The sequence below is a fragment of the Bacillus rossius genome, chromosome 5, assembly GCF_032445375.1.
Source record: "Bacillus rossius redtenbacheri isolate Brsri chromosome 5, Brsri_v3, whole genome shotgun sequence".
Lineage (NCBI taxonomy): Eukaryota > Metazoa > Arthropoda > Insecta > Phasmatodea > Bacillidae > Bacillus > Bacillus rossius.
This window is the reverse complement of record NC_086333.1, coordinates 3,404,618-3,420,419: the sequence shown is the minus strand read 5'-3', so window position 1 is coordinate 3,420,419 and position 15,802 is coordinate 3,404,618. Positions and strand designations below refer to the sequence as shown.

General features: G+C 39.2%; 1 protein-coding gene across 1 annotated transcript in view; it reads right to left on the bottom strand.

Moving 5' to 3' along the window:
* LOC134532201 (putative uncharacterized protein DDB_G0290521) overlaps positions 1-14,770 on the bottom strand; it is a 50,644-nt gene extending 35,874 nt beyond the window's left edge. Inside the window, exon 1 of the mRNA XM_063368621.1 lies at positions 14,738-14,770. Coding sequence (XP_063224691.1) covers positions 14,738-14,770 — 33 coding nt within the window. The remainder of the gene's footprint in view (positions 1-14,737) is intronic.
* Positions 14,771-15,802: the final 1,032 nt, after the last annotated feature.

The window sequence follows — 15,802 nt, the reverse complement described above, 5'->3', positions numbered from 1 at the left end:
CGGAGCATTACAAGTGAACGATAATGGCTTCTACTTGGCGCAGTCTGCATTTCGTGGAACATTGAAAGACTACTATTATCCAAGTACGTTAAGTGAGTCAAAGGACATTTGTAATTTTCTTGATGATATCAGACAGGATATAATCAATCAGCTTACTGATGACGTAGCAACAAACGGACCTTTGAAATATAACTTGTGGTTGGACTGTATATATGGAAAGCCTTATCCGTTCGATGACAAAGTGAAGAAGTGTGCATTCAAGACATCGGCTGCAGTAATTTACAGTTCTAACGATATCAAGCAAACTGTTAAACAAGGTATCCAGAAACTCTGTCAAGAAGAGGAGGACTATGTCTGTAAAGGATCTGGCTGGACTCTGTCTTGTATAAACCGATTGGAGCTAAGAATTAGTCATTTCACGCCTATGCGGACCTAAATGTTTGTAAGATTGCTAACCTTCGCAGGTGATCCTGTAGTAAAATAGAAATTATGTAATAAATATTATGTTTGTAAAAGAACTTGCAGTGTTTTTATTTTCGAACCTGTTACTATTATGTTAAATTGATGTTATATTTCCTTTTTTTTTGCATCGTCCTAGATCGTACCAAGGACCTTAGTCGACCTAATCAATCAGTATATAGATTACAAATTTATTTAATGAATTTTGGAATTTTTCCCGAATTTCTAGCTAAATAATTACGGATTTTCAAGATGGCGGCAAAATGATAAGATGTCGGGTGTCACAGCAATAATAAATGATTACTGCACTCTAGCGGATAAGAATTAAACTAACATGGCGTCAGCGCACTCTCGCCGACGATACACTGATGATGGCTTCCAGCAGACGAGGACAAGATGGCGGACATGACGTCATACTACCTGACGATATATATGCTTTGAAAAAAAGTGGTGGGAGTCAGTATGCCTGCAGCCACCGCGGGGGGAAGGATCGGTCGCCATTTTTATTTTTTTTGCACTCGTCGGGTTTGAACCGAGGACTCCGAGCTCCGTGTCGTTAATGTATGATTTTTAAAAAATTTTTATTGAAATTTTATTAAATGAATATTTTTATAATTTAAAAAAAAAATTCATTAAAATCGGATAATAAATAAAAAAGTTAAAGATGGCGGCCGTAACGGAAATTACAACGGTGACGTCATAATCCATGATGACGTCAGAGGCTTATCGTAGGCTGTAGACATGGATGCTTAAGCCTACATATGGACATTTCTAGCCGCTGGGATTTTTAAGGACTAAAAACGGGAAATTTTCCCTCGAAACGGGAATTTTTCCCTCGAAAACGGGAATTTTTGAATTGTGGAATTTTTTGAGATTTTTGGCGGAATTTTTTTCCACAGAAATTGAAATTTTGAGGAATTTTGGGCAAATTTTGCCCAATTTTGGCGGATTTTGACACATTTTGAGGATCAAATTCAAGGTCAAGGTCAAAGGTCAAGGTCACAACCATCCAATATGGCCGCCGTGACGTCACAATCCAAGATGGCGGTCGGCACCTCTGGCCCCTCCTGCGAAAGCCTGTGCCAGTTCCGGCTAACCTATACTACTAAAATTATAATTATAGCAAAAATAATGGGGGAGGGGAACCATGATAGCGGATCCTAACCACATGTAAATGTACAAATTAATGTTTAATTTTTAATGGAGGAAATCAATCACTTTACTGTAACTAATCATTTCTGGCAAGGATTAAATAGGGATTTAAAAATTAAACAACAGCTTAGGTGGCATTGTGAAACCCATTACACCAACTTCAGAAAAAAGCACGAACGGGAAGTGGAATGGCCGGCTTCAAAAAGCCGAAGACGTAAAAGAGCTCGCAAACCTCGAGCTACGTCAAAACCCAGCTCCATTAAATGGGCCTTTTCTCTGTTTGCACCCCAGTTCGTGTTTAAAATCGCTTCTGAAGGGAGTTTCTCTGCCCGAGCGTTAAAAAACTATGCTCCATTTCAGTCAACTTCTACTTTTTTAGAATTGAGGCCATTCTTTCACCGCGGCATAACGTCAGGGATGAATGCACCGCTGAAATGTTTCACGCAGATTGCAAATGGACTTGAAGTACTTAGATTCAAGTCAGCATTGGTGCGATAAGAGTTCCAGTCTCGTCTTTATATTATGAACCACTTTGTTATAGTTCGTAACTCGTATGGAATATTTACATTTTACTCTAAATTTATATATAAACTAGCTGTACCTGAACACGCGTTGCTGTTTGAAGTAGGTACACACTGTGCCATTGCACATTTGTAGTAATGCGCATGCTCACTTTATCTATTTTATAGTTCTTGTTTTTATTTTATTTTGTATAGCAAACTGGGAGCCATAATTTTTTTTTATTCTTGAATTTGTAAATCATCTTGTAACCAACAATTTCAGCATAATTTATATTTATAAAAGCACAAGTTTCTGTGTTAAAATTCTTATATTAGTTTTACAACAAAATAATTTTACTTTTGTCCATAATGAATGCTGATTTGGGAAATCGCACTATAGTGTAACTATTTGTTTTACATGTGCAGTCTTTCATGTCTCAACTCTATGGTCTTCTTCAGTTGCACAAAATAAAACGTCTTTCTTTTTGAAGCATGTCGGCCATGATGTAACTGTTCCTAGCTTCGGCCGTTTCTTAATCTTTTGGCATCAATGTCTTAATTAATTCACCGTACACCGCAAGTGTGTGTGCGGAAAGCGTGGGTGGCAATGGGCGCGATTACTTCGTGACACACAACTTCTTCGTCACCTGAGTCATGGTGCTTCTCAGTGCCTGATGCAGCTCGTCTAATCAGGAAAGATCTTCTTTGTTACTTTCTGCATGCAGAAGAGCAACCATGAGCCACCCCATATCAAAAGAGAAAATTTAACCTAGCATTTTCGGCATTGTTTTGGACTAATAATTAATTTTTTTTGACTTAACCTATGTAATTTTTCACCTATGTAATTCTTAACATCAAAATCAATGTGTTTAACTTAAGTATCTAAAGGGGCCCCTTATCTTAACATTTACTTTTACTATCAGTATGACTGTATACTCATCAATTGATATTAAACTTGTTATTGTTATTATTTAAAGTAAAAGAATTTAAAGAAAAGAAAATATAAGGAACAGAGAAACGATATTGCTGTATTCATTTAACTAAGACCACTGTTTGTATTAATTTTGACTAGTATATATATTTATCTATTTTATCCTGTAATATGGCCTCCCCAGTCGGCTCAAGGTTCTCATGATTTTCTACACGCCTAACAAGGCACCATTGAGCCCGTTCCCCATGCTTTCACTGTTGGCCTCTGTACCTCCTTGGTATTTGGCCAGGTTGAGGTAGAGAGGGCGGCAGAACACAGACAAGGATATCTCTCTATATATACCTATAAATGTCCTTCTATAAATCTATTAGATTTCTTTGAATATAAGAATTTCTCCATATCTCTTCATCTATCTATGTCTCTCTACATCTATATCACTCTATATATGCATTTATCTATATATCTCTACCCATATATCGCCACATAATTTTATTTCTCTATATATCTCTCTACAAATATCTCTATTCATCTATCTACATTTTCCATCGTTACATTAATCTAACCCTATATATATATACATATATCCGTATCTCTATCTCTCTATATCTTTATACATCTGTATTTATATATAGCTTTCTCTCTCAATCTTTAAATCTCTCTATATTTATATATCGGTTTATCTCCATATATATATATCAATATATATTTTTTTTATCTTTCTTTATATTGGCTTTATCTTATCTTTTCTTATCTATATATTTTCTTTACAAAACAGTAGACGAACACACACACATTCAATTTTATATATTTTTCCTAACTAAATTTTAATATATCGCTTACCTGTCAAAGGTTATATAAAAACACGTGCGTATTCAAATGCAACTGTGTCAAAATTTCAAAGCTGTCGGTGAAAAACTTTCGGAGATTTAAAAATTTCACGAACAAATATTAACATTTTTATTTACATAAATAAAACAACAATACGGTTATACAGCCATGCAAGTGCCCTTAGTTACTGGGTTCACCTCATAACTCAAATCGTTTGTTTACATTTTGAAGAGTTTGTGAATAAATTTGTTATCATAAGGGGAGAAAAAAGTTTTAATTTTTAATAGTTACCTACCCTTCTGGAGAACAACGGACACGCGTTGTCATGAGTAAAACACGTACAAGCTGAAATAAATTTGCACCAAAAGCACACAAATAAATGTAGATCCGGTATTCGCAACCAGCATACATAACTTTGAATCGTCACTTTGATTTGTGAACGATGGAACACAAATCAATAAACTGTCTTTGTTGTAGCTTGCCGATTGTTCCAAGAGAACAAAGAGTCTAGTAACTGGTCGGCTTAGAGATATCATACAAATACCACCACTTGTGATGTCTGCACATGATGAATTGAAATTCTTCAACGCTTATTTGCATGAAGCCCGAAGTGATTCGTTTGAAAAATCTTCTGTTCGCTGCTACAATGAAGATGTGATATAATAATGACTATTTTGGTTATATACTTGAGATACCTAACTTATTTGGCTATCTGGGACTTTCTAGCTCATAGCTCGCTTAAAAAATGTGGACTTATAGACCAATGCTTTCTAATGGAGCGTAGATACAGCCGGCTATTTCAGAATTATTTTCGTGGTATCCGATTTTGTGGCGCGAGGACGTTACTGACCTTGAGTTTAGTCGCAGGCAAAACCATTGGATACGAGGTAACAAAAAAAACTCACAGCAAGAGACGGTTGGGAAGAAATCATTTGACATACTGTAAATAAACAAAAATACATTTCAGCATTTACTTCAGAGTTATATCAGAAAATCATTAAAAAAAACTGGTTGTCAGTAAAGTCGGTTTACGGGCGATAGTTTAACGTGACAACATCATAAAAAAACATTGATGAAATTATTGCATATTTTTATAAATAAAATTGAATCATTTATATTTTAATAATAAAATAATAAATACATGAAATTATACTACTAATCTGATTTTTAAAATGCAAGAATAGTTAGCCTTTATTGCCTAAATTAATGTTGTAATAAGCAATGAAAACCACATTAACTTTTCACTTCACTTTATAAACAGTAGACGAAACAGTCCACTTGCAATTAATTTAAAAAATTGGCGTTTAGCTTTAAAGTTTAAATATAATTATGAACAAGTTTTCATATAAAAAACTGTAATCTAATATCTATCATCAATTATATTAATCACCATAATTGTTTAGTCAATTGTAACATAACCTGTTATTACTGCACTCGCCGACCGATGATACTTTTTTGATAACTAAAGAATAAAAACTCGAAATTACACTAGTAATCAGATTTTTAAAATGCAAGCATAATTAGCCTTTATTGCCGAAATTGTTGTTGTAATAAGCAATGAAAACCATATTAACTTTTCATTTAAATATAATTATGAACAAGTTTTCATATAAATAAACTGAAATCAAATATCTTATATTACCTATTATTACTGCACTCCCCGACAGATACTACTTTTTGAAATAATAAAAGAATAAATACTTGAAATTATACTAGTAATTAGATTTTTAAAATGCAAAAATAATTTACCTTTAGTGCCAAAATTGTTGTTGTAATAAGCAATGAAAACCAGAGATTAAAATACGTCGAGAATATTTTTGTTTTTATGTCTTCCAGTGCTCAAAAAGATATGCAATTGTGGCCCCGGCCACGAAATTTTATTTATAATTCATTAATAATAACGCCCCTCGCGATAAACAAAGGAAAATATATATTAAGTAGTGCCTGGTTCCCGCGATAGCAGATAGATATCGCTATTCATTCGGTTCACGTCCGTCACCGTAGATGACAGCACGGTAGGGGAAAAATTTTATTTCGTTTTTATAACACGATTTTATAACAAATACGCATCCCAAATGCACCAAATTTATTTATAATGGGTTACAATATTTTTTAAAACATTTTGCAAAAGATCCCGGGTGTAATTAGAATTATAATATGTAACTGTAAAACACCATATTTGAATATTCAACATTACTTTTAAACAACTATACCGGTTGTGCTGAAAATCGGTGGACTATCGTTAAATTACATAATATTAATAATTCAAACGAGGAAAATATGATTGAAAAGTCAAATCGATGGTTGTTCCAATCGAGTGGAAGAGAGATGCCACGCATGCGTACAATGAGCATAACAGGACACATCCGTAGGGGGACAACCATAGTGGGACAATGTTCGTTACGGGACACTTTTTCGTGCGTGCAGCCAGTGTTCATAGATTTATTAGACGTTGTCACGTCAAAAATGGTGATCAGGATTTTAAAAGCTACGCCGTACAAAAAAAACTGAATTTAGATTTTTTCAAAGAACCGTGTCACTATAAGTTGCTATGCCTTTCTGATACAACCTTTATTGGTATAATAAGGTAAAATGTTTTTGTATATCTTGTTACGCAGGTTGGTACTGCGTAACGAGGAAACTCGCCCCTGCGGGCTAGTGGGATACCACCCGCCATACACTGCACGGACTCGGCGCGCGAATTTCAATTGATGCGCGTTGGATAGCAGATCCTCGGGTCCACTCGTGCCGAATCGCCTTTGATCGGAGCACGTGGACGTGGTCGGAAGTTTCCGAGCCGCGTTTCCGATTCAGGATGTCCAGAATATTCCTCGCTGTTTTAGTATGGAGCGCAGCGAGTATATAAGCAGGCTGCTAGCACGAGTTCCACAGAGTCTTCTCTCAACCGGCTGCGTGAATAATGCGGTGACCACGACCCGCACCTGCGATCATCGACGCCGAAAGGCTGCCCGCTGAGGTCTTCAAGCTGCGCATGGATGCCGAAAAAGGCGGTAAGAGAGGCCGCAAATTATACAAGTCAGTTACGGACTTGGTAATAATTCCGTGGTAGCCCAGAAACAATTTGCAAGTTGGCACGGGACTTCGGAAGTAAAAAGTATGTGTTGGACTTTGCAGTAAAATGACCAAGGGGAACATAGAAAATTCCGGCGAGGGTCATGAAGTGGTTTGCGACTAGGAGCATAACAGAGTTCTGCTCAGCAATACTTTAAAAACAAAATATATTTTCTCGTTCTATTAATACAGTGAAAATAAAAGGTGCTACTACTTGATTAAAACATTAAGGGCGTAGTGCAGTGGCATTAGCGGGGCTACCAGTCGTGGCGTTTAAGACTACTAATGAACATAAACAAGGAGGTAAATTTTTAATGAAAAACTGTTTTAAAATAATTTCAAGCAACAGCATGTTAGGTGATTTGTCTCCAATTTTCTGCACTAGTATAGTGTTCGTTTTATTACCAAATAGTGTGAATTAAGAGCCGGCGAAAATGTGCAAGTATCAGGGAATCAGCACGGCGGCAGAGGTAGAATAAAGAAATTCGCTCCGTCGATGTTTCCGGTCCTACTGGGGTGATCAGGTCAAGGATCAACGGAAATAAAAAAACACTCGCCGCTATCACTTAAACGACACTGAAGATTTTAGCCAATTTTATTTGGGGAGAAGTGTTGAAATTTAAATTGTGTTAGAAATATCTCGTTCCTAAGTCTCTGGTACTGTTAAAACAATGTCTAATTTTGATCTGTAATTGAAGGTTTAAGTATTTTGTATTAAAAAGAATTTGTAATTATAACAAAAAAAGTAGTTATGAGAAAATGTTTAAAAGGTAGTGAATGATACGTAAATTTGTATAAGTTTATTTCAGGTGTTTTGTTGGTAATCGCTGGAACATGGATTGTAGCAGTAAGGTGTAACAGCCAACATAATAAGAAAATTTATATTAATGTATGAGGATTATATGTGTTTGTATAATGTGTGAATAAATCTCTGTACATGCCGTACTAAATATGTGTTATACATTGCTCTGTGTTTCCTTAAGCTCTTGTTGCCATTCTAATTTCCAACGACTAAGTAACAATCTGACAGTATAAATAATTGTTATCTCATATGCTACTATGTAAATGTTTTTAATTGTAATTTGTTACACATTAAAAATAATTTAGATAAAAGGTTTCTTCTCTGGACCATTTTTGTGATCCCGTGGCTACATCTTTGATGTGGTGGCTTTTCGTTCTTCAACGAGAGAAGGGACTTGCCCCTGAAGTGACTGTCACCAGTGCTACGTACTTGTGGGGCGGGTGTACAACCCCATAAGCGCACCTCTTAAAGAATCGCGCACGCAGCCATCCAGAGCCGTGCAGTGGAGGGGGTAGCCACGTGACTGGGGAGTGGTCACGTGACTCGTCACATAACTTTCCTCCCCTACAGCCATCCAAACTGAAGTATGAGTAACCACGAGGTTTCTAAATAGTCAGCGAATAGAGGGAAAGGCAGCGCGACGGATATTTAAATCACCGACCACGGCTTGAGAGGTTGGACTGGATGATTTCTCTAACCAACCTAAGTTAAACTGAAGCTCTATCCACTCCTGAGTGTAGGCCCGATGCACCAGCTCGCGAAAATAGTATTAAATTAATAAAATTTACCGAATAAAACATACATTAATGTTTATTTTAATGTTTATATATATATTTAAATTCACAGGCGAACATCTAACTTTCCCTTCTTAATTAAGTTTAGGCTGGCAGCCCGGTGGGAAACGACGAAAGTCACCCCCAAAACCACAAATTACACCCGAAGCAATGCGGACAGCAATGTCCAAGTGCCCAACCCCCGCATGGTAGACTCTTTTCTACTCGGTCCAACTCTTCATCCAGATACATCCTTCTGTTTACCAACACCAACCTGCACGCATAATGCACGACTTTTTCACCCCACATAAACGAGCCCAGGGTTTTCCTTGGGTCCAACATATCTAGTTTCAGTCTAGGATAGTCAGTGAGGGGAGTTGGTCATGGCACAATCGCAGCCATGGCTGGCCATTCCCCTCCTAGCACATGATGCACGCTACCTCTCCTGCATGGTTAATAACCTGCATGATTAGAGCGTATAGACTTCGGCCTGAGACGCACTTAGTCTTCCCTACGCAGACCTCTCCCGCACACTCATAGCATTAAGTTAGGTTAGGAAAAAAGAAATCGCTTAAGAGGCAGAACAACATCGGCGAGCAGCGGAAGCGCTGCTCTACCGCAACGAAGACCTGCCGCCACCCTGCCTGACCACCGAGAAGAATACCGCCACTATGCCCGAATGAACTACGAGCACCGGTATTGGACTAAGGCTCTGCGAAGGGTAAGATGGACTTAGTTATTTTTCGTCGTCAGTCGGACTTAACCCAATTCGCGAGGAGTAACGAGATCGTCAGCGACCAAGTGCTAAAGGTAGCCAACAACGAGAAGAGTGCCGACTGAGAGGCGACCGAGAGCCTCGTTGGAGAAGTTGTGAAGGAGGGCACTAGGTAATAGCTAGTCCGAGACATAGTTGGACAAGAGTAGACGTGTATAAACACTCGTATTTTAAAGGATATGGTTGTTCGTGGAAATGCACAGTAATTACGAGTGGACAAAAGTACGGGAAAGTGCATGTATGTAACATCATTTAAACAGTGTGGTCAGAAAGAAGCAGGCATATCAAGGCAGTGTGTGACAATTGCAGAGTTAGACTTTGTACACCATATTTGACACATCGAGAAGGGGTGTTCACTTGATACAATGCCAATCCTGCAGGAAGTTGTTGGTTGAAAGTTACGATGCACTGAAGTGAGTGTGAAAGCGGACATCGCACAGTCCGGCCAAGGGGGTTCGCACCTCTCTTCGTGGTCGGGACAGCAGTGCACTATGGCGTGGTGAGGGAGCAGGGCGCTGATTGGCCTGCGTGCAACCTCCAGCGGCGACTCGGCGAGCGACGGCCGGGACAGGACGACCACCGAATGTTGAGGCGAGTGTCCGGCCTTATTGTACCCAGTAGCACGAGGGGTCTGTTGAATATTGCTTGTAATTATTCTTGTAAACCACAAGGCAGGCCTGGGCTTAAGATTTTTAATGAATAATATTTGTAAGATAACTTGTGCAATAAATCTTGTAATTTTTCTTTTTTTTAAAAGTTGTGTATTATATATATTGTTTATAATCTATTTGTTCCTAATAAACATATATACATTGGGACTCACTCTTTTTTCTTTGTTTCATAGAGTGAAGAAAGCCAAGGAACTTTAAAGTATTTACAAGTATATTTTGTAGAGTAATTGATTATTTATGTTGTCATTTTATGTATCATTGTAATTGCTAACATATGGCTTATTTTTATGTTGGCAACCAGCTGGTGTATTCAAGCGGAGCAAGTTCAAGACAAAAAATTAATGTTCCAAGACTACTTAAGTGTGTCGTATTAACATGTTTATTGTTTTCTTCGATTATTTCATTTTACAAATCGTGTTACTGTAGCAAGGTTCAAACCATGCTAACTGCTATTATTTTTGTAGCAGTAAACCACGGTCTGATTACCATATTTGCCTTGCTGGGTGGATCTTTAGGTTTCACTAGTTTATTAGAAATGAACATAAACAAGGTGTGATTCCGTCTAAAATATAATTACTCCATACTGAGTAAACTCATAACAGATACAAGAAAATTTAACGTACAATATTAATTACATTCTTAAACAGCTCTCAGGTATATTTAAAAAAATATTGGCCGGCCGTACACGGAATTATCAAAAGTTTCATTTACTAAAAAATACATAAACCAATAAAAAACACACATGTTTAAACGTTCCCAGTATATATACTTAAAGTCCAGAAATTATGTTTATCTAATTAACTGCATCTGACGACGTAATTGAAAGAAAGTTCAGAAAAGGGTCAAAAGACACAGAAGCACCGGAGGTCGGGGCTTCGTTTCCCGGAGATCACGCGGGAACATGATGCCAGGGCGCTTGTGTCCTGTTGTGGAAGGGAGATGAAAGTGCCAATTCGGCGTCCGGCTCTCGGACCCTGTCAGACAGGAAAGTTGACTTCTATTTACAGATGCGTCGCCCGCCAGGAATTGGATCCCGCGAATACGCGGCTGGCGCGGTCGTTTTCATCATTTCAAAAGAAATAATTTAAAAGAAAAATAACTATTATACTTTGTACTACGCAGACGGACTAAACTACTTAAAAAAGATTATAGGGATAGCATCCCTTATTTAAGCGACTACATTGTCGGTTGCGGCTGGATGGATGTCTTGCAGTGTCTCGTCGACTCGCCGATAATCAAACGGTCCGTCTGCAGTCGCGGCGCGAAGTGTCCCGCGGAGAACCGCGTCTCGTAATTAAAAGTAACTGTTCTATTAAAAGTGGAGGGGGTGACTGGGAGTCCGGACCGAAAGGTTCCGAAGTTCCCTGAGTGGGCGTCATAAAAAAACTCTGACTGATGTCTCGAAGTTGGTAGCATTGGCCGACTTTAGCGCTACCTATTGAAAGGTGTCTGAAAAAAAAAGAATCGACTTGCCCAAGGCGTCTGCTTTACCAAGGGAATAAAGGGCGCAGTCTAGTGCTGCGCTCTGGCGGTCTACAGGGTAAGTTGGATGGGCGGTTAGCGAGTTTGCCGCTAGGTATCGTGTGCGGTCCATCTTGGCACACACATTTTTTTATGCAAGGCGTCCTTGGAGACGGTCGCTGTCTGCTGGGGTTTCTGACCGGTCATTGGCCTTAGGGAAATTCTTAGAACCAAGAGAGGAGGGGGTGAACAAAAGTGCAATGACGCTGAGAATGAGCGTCCATGACGTGCTTTTCGAGGAGAGAACCTTATACGTATTCGTGACGGTAAAGGCTTGTCTCTGAGAAATGGTAACAGCTCGTCCAGAGCTGCTGTATGCAGTTTTAGTCATAAAGTGAAGTAACGTTACAGGCCTGGGACGTGCCTGTAAACCAGGGAAATGTCAAACTGGCTGCCAGCAAAGTATTAGATCTGCAAAATATCAGATACGTCTCTGGGAAAGGTGCTTCAGACTACTGGCACAAAGTTTAACTAAGGGGAGTACACCAGCCTAACAAAGTGTAAATCGCCCTTTAGTAACCAAATTATAGAGCAAATAAAATTTCCAAAAATAATTTAAAATTATAGTAAAATTTAAAAAAAACGTGTCGAAATACCAAATTTCCTGCACATTACTCTCACAACACAGTTTTCTTGTGTCGCTCTTACTAACTACCTTGTTTCCCCTATCCGGGGGCAGCGTCTTCATTGTTCCCGTTATTTGTCGAGTGCAATGGAAACTATGTAATGTTTACATTCCACACAACTTGGGCCCAAATACATTGTGCATTAAGTTACATAATTTTTATGGCATCGACTCAAGTGTAACACCGTAGTATGCGTAGCATTGATAATTGGGTACCAGAAATCGTTCGACAACTTATATATATTAGTAATTCATATTGGCCGGTCAAAGCCCAGTAGTTAGAGTGTGAAGCTGGAGCCAATGTCAGCCATCTAAGATTATGACATCACGGTGGCCATATTGTATAACCTCCACCTTTGACATTTAACACAGTGCCAATATTGTATCCGCCATATTGGTTCCACCATTTATTTTCTACCTTTTTGTTTTCTAGAACTTTCTGCCATTTTGAATATGATGTCACATTCACCATTTTATTTCCAATCGTTTACGATTAGGACGTCATCGTGGCAATATTCGTTACGGCCATAATCTTGAAAAAAATAATTATTATCAGGAAATATGAGCAAAACTGTTAAATTTATAAAAAAATTAATTATTTAAATTTTAAAACAATTTTATTTTCAAAGCGAACTTAAGTCATGGAACTCGGAGTACTCTGTTCAAACCCAGTAAGGGAAAAATTAAAATGGCGACCGTTCCTTCCTCCATGGTGGCTGCTGGTAGACTTACCTCCACCACCAATACCAATGCATATATGAACTAACCTGCCACTTCCCCTCCTCACCCCCTACCCTCTCTTGCCACCTACCCCCTCCTTACCGCCTTTTCCTAAATATTATATTTTCTTGGAATTTACCCCTATACCTCTTACCCAACCCTATTTTTTTCCCTTGCAATATACCTCCGCCACTTCCCCACTCACTTCTGCCACTTTTTTTTTTAATTGTCACCCCTCACCCTCCCTCTCTCCTTTCCAATATTCCCACCCAATTTTCTGACCCCTTACCCTCTTCACTATCCTTTTAGGCTATAAATACAGTCCCTAATGACCCAGGAGCCTTTAGTTTACAGCAGTTCCTCGACCATGCCAGTCGTCTACCGAGGAGTCAATGTTTGCTTGTTGTGCGAGCTGGGCGAAGTTCATATCGGCGATCGTGACATACGGTGAAGTGTTTGCACGTTACCTGCTCTGGACAAGGAGAAGGAGTTAGCATACCTGCCGAAAGAGTTTCTTCTTATTTAAGAGCCAAACGAAATTAGAAATGTCTACATATCCCTGCCAAAGTACCTACAGGAGGATGAGGACATTCAAGACTGCTGCCATGTACTGAGTGTGACCGACACACCACACATGAGGTCGTGGTGCAGGAAGTACCGAGAAGCTTGCAGGTCCTGAGCGTTGTACCACCTCCGTCACGAGCATCTAGACGCCCCTTCCTGGTAAAGGCCAAAAGGCCAGCCTCGCAGCCTTGCAGAGTCAACACCGTAGCCTTGTCACTCCAGCATATCTGTGTGTGTGTGACCTAGTTTCTGTGCAACGTCCAGTGTCTTACATCCCAAGAGGGCCTTGTAGAGAAGCAACGTTCCGTTATCGGTGATGACGAAACCAAATCTTACGAATAAATTTTTAAAACACAGTGCGAGTGGTGTGTTTTAGACAAGCAATCACAAAGTGATAATCGAAGACTGACTTACGAAATGCACTCATTGTCATGGAATGATGGTGATTTATAATATGACCAAGTGAAAACGGTGCCGTCGGACCTTGTAGATCCTGAAGACGACTTAGTCTACGTCCTCGGAGGCCAACAGAAACTTATTGTGTGTGAACTGTGCAGTGCCAAAACATTGATTAACATAAACAATGAAATTCTCCTTCCTTCAACAGACTTATCAAGGTTTATGGAAACCAATTGAAAAGTGTGATAAATTTTATAAAGGTTTCCATTGTGAACATTGTAATAGTCAGTTACTGAAGCTGTGGCTCTATGACAAACCTTTCTAATATGGTAACTAAACATGTGTAAAAAATATATTGTTTCCTACGAAAATGACTGGTGTAAAATGATGAATTGTTGTAAGTAAAAAAAATATATCAATATTTTTTGTTTAAATCCATTTTATTCGAACTTTCACATCAAATGTAAAGTGTATTAATATTTGCTCATTTCAAGTATACATAATAAAAATCTTAGTTTTTGTTACTATTTTAAGCATCCAGAAAAAATCCACTAATACAAAGTTTATTATTGACTCTTTCAAAGTGTATTTAAAAATAATTTTGAAAATAATTTTAAGTAACAAGGGTATTATTCTAAAAATAAGTCTCATGGTTCAAAAATTGTATAAATATATATTCTTAACATACATTTTTCAAGTATTTGAATTCACATGGAGAAGTGTGGGGATCTCTCTTCCTCTTACGAGCATGCTCGCCTCCCTCCTTCTGGCTCTACATCACCAACCGGCTCTACATCACACACAAGCTCTCCATCTCCCTCACACCGGCTCTCCATCTCACACCGGCTCTCCATCTACCTCACACCGGCTCTCCATAACACACCGGTTCTCCATCTCCCTCACACCGGCTCTCCATCTCCCTCACACCAGCTCTCCATCACACACCTGCTCTCCATATCCCTCACACTGGTTCTCCATCTCACACCGGCTCTCTATCTCCCTCACACCGGCTATCCATCACACATCGGCTCTCCATCTCCCTCACACCGGCTCTCCATCTCCCTCACACCAGCTCTCCATCACACACCTGCTCTCCATCTCCCTCACACTGGTTCTCCATCTCACACCGGCTCTCTATCTCCCTCACACCGGCTCTCCATCTCACACCGGCTCTCCATCTCCCTCACACCGGCTCTCCATCACACACCGGTTCTCCATCTCCCTCACACCGGCTCTCCATCTCCCTCACACCAGCGCTCCATCTCCCTCACACCGGCTCTCCATCACACACCGGCTCTCCATCTCCCTCACACCAGCTCTCCATCTCACACCGGCGCTCCATCTCCCTCACACCAGCTCTCCATCTCCCTCACACCGGCTCTCCATCTCACACCGGCTCTCCATCTCCCTCACACCGGCTCTCCATCACACACCGGCTCTCCATCTCCCTTACACCAGCTCTCCATCTCACCGACTCTCTCCTGTCAGTAACTTAAAACAGCATTACACAATCTACACAAAAATTTTAAATCGAAAACCTTTGAGTTTTCACGGGTTTTGGACCATTATTAATACTTTAGTAAGCCATACTCTAGTATTAAAGATTGCATTACCACGATGCAAGCTTACCAGAAAAAAATAGCATATCATACATAGCAAAGTGCTTACATTAACATATGATACATGATCTAATCACAATGCTGAAATTTCCCAACAATGATGAAACAATTAAATCATGCATGTCAAAGAAGAAAGAACGCCGACATCTTGTGTAACATCGACTGGAAAATTCATTGATGTTAAAAAAAACATCGCAGTAAAAAACCTCATCAAAGTAAAAAACCATCGATTACACCTGGAAAAAAACAATAGGCAGAACCCGTCGCTTCAAAAACCCATCGATGAAAGCCCATCGGTGTAAAAACTTATCGTAAAAAACATTCGGTGCAAATACCCATCGTTGAAAACCCAACGATGAAAAATAAAGCACCATAAACAACGAGGGTTCAG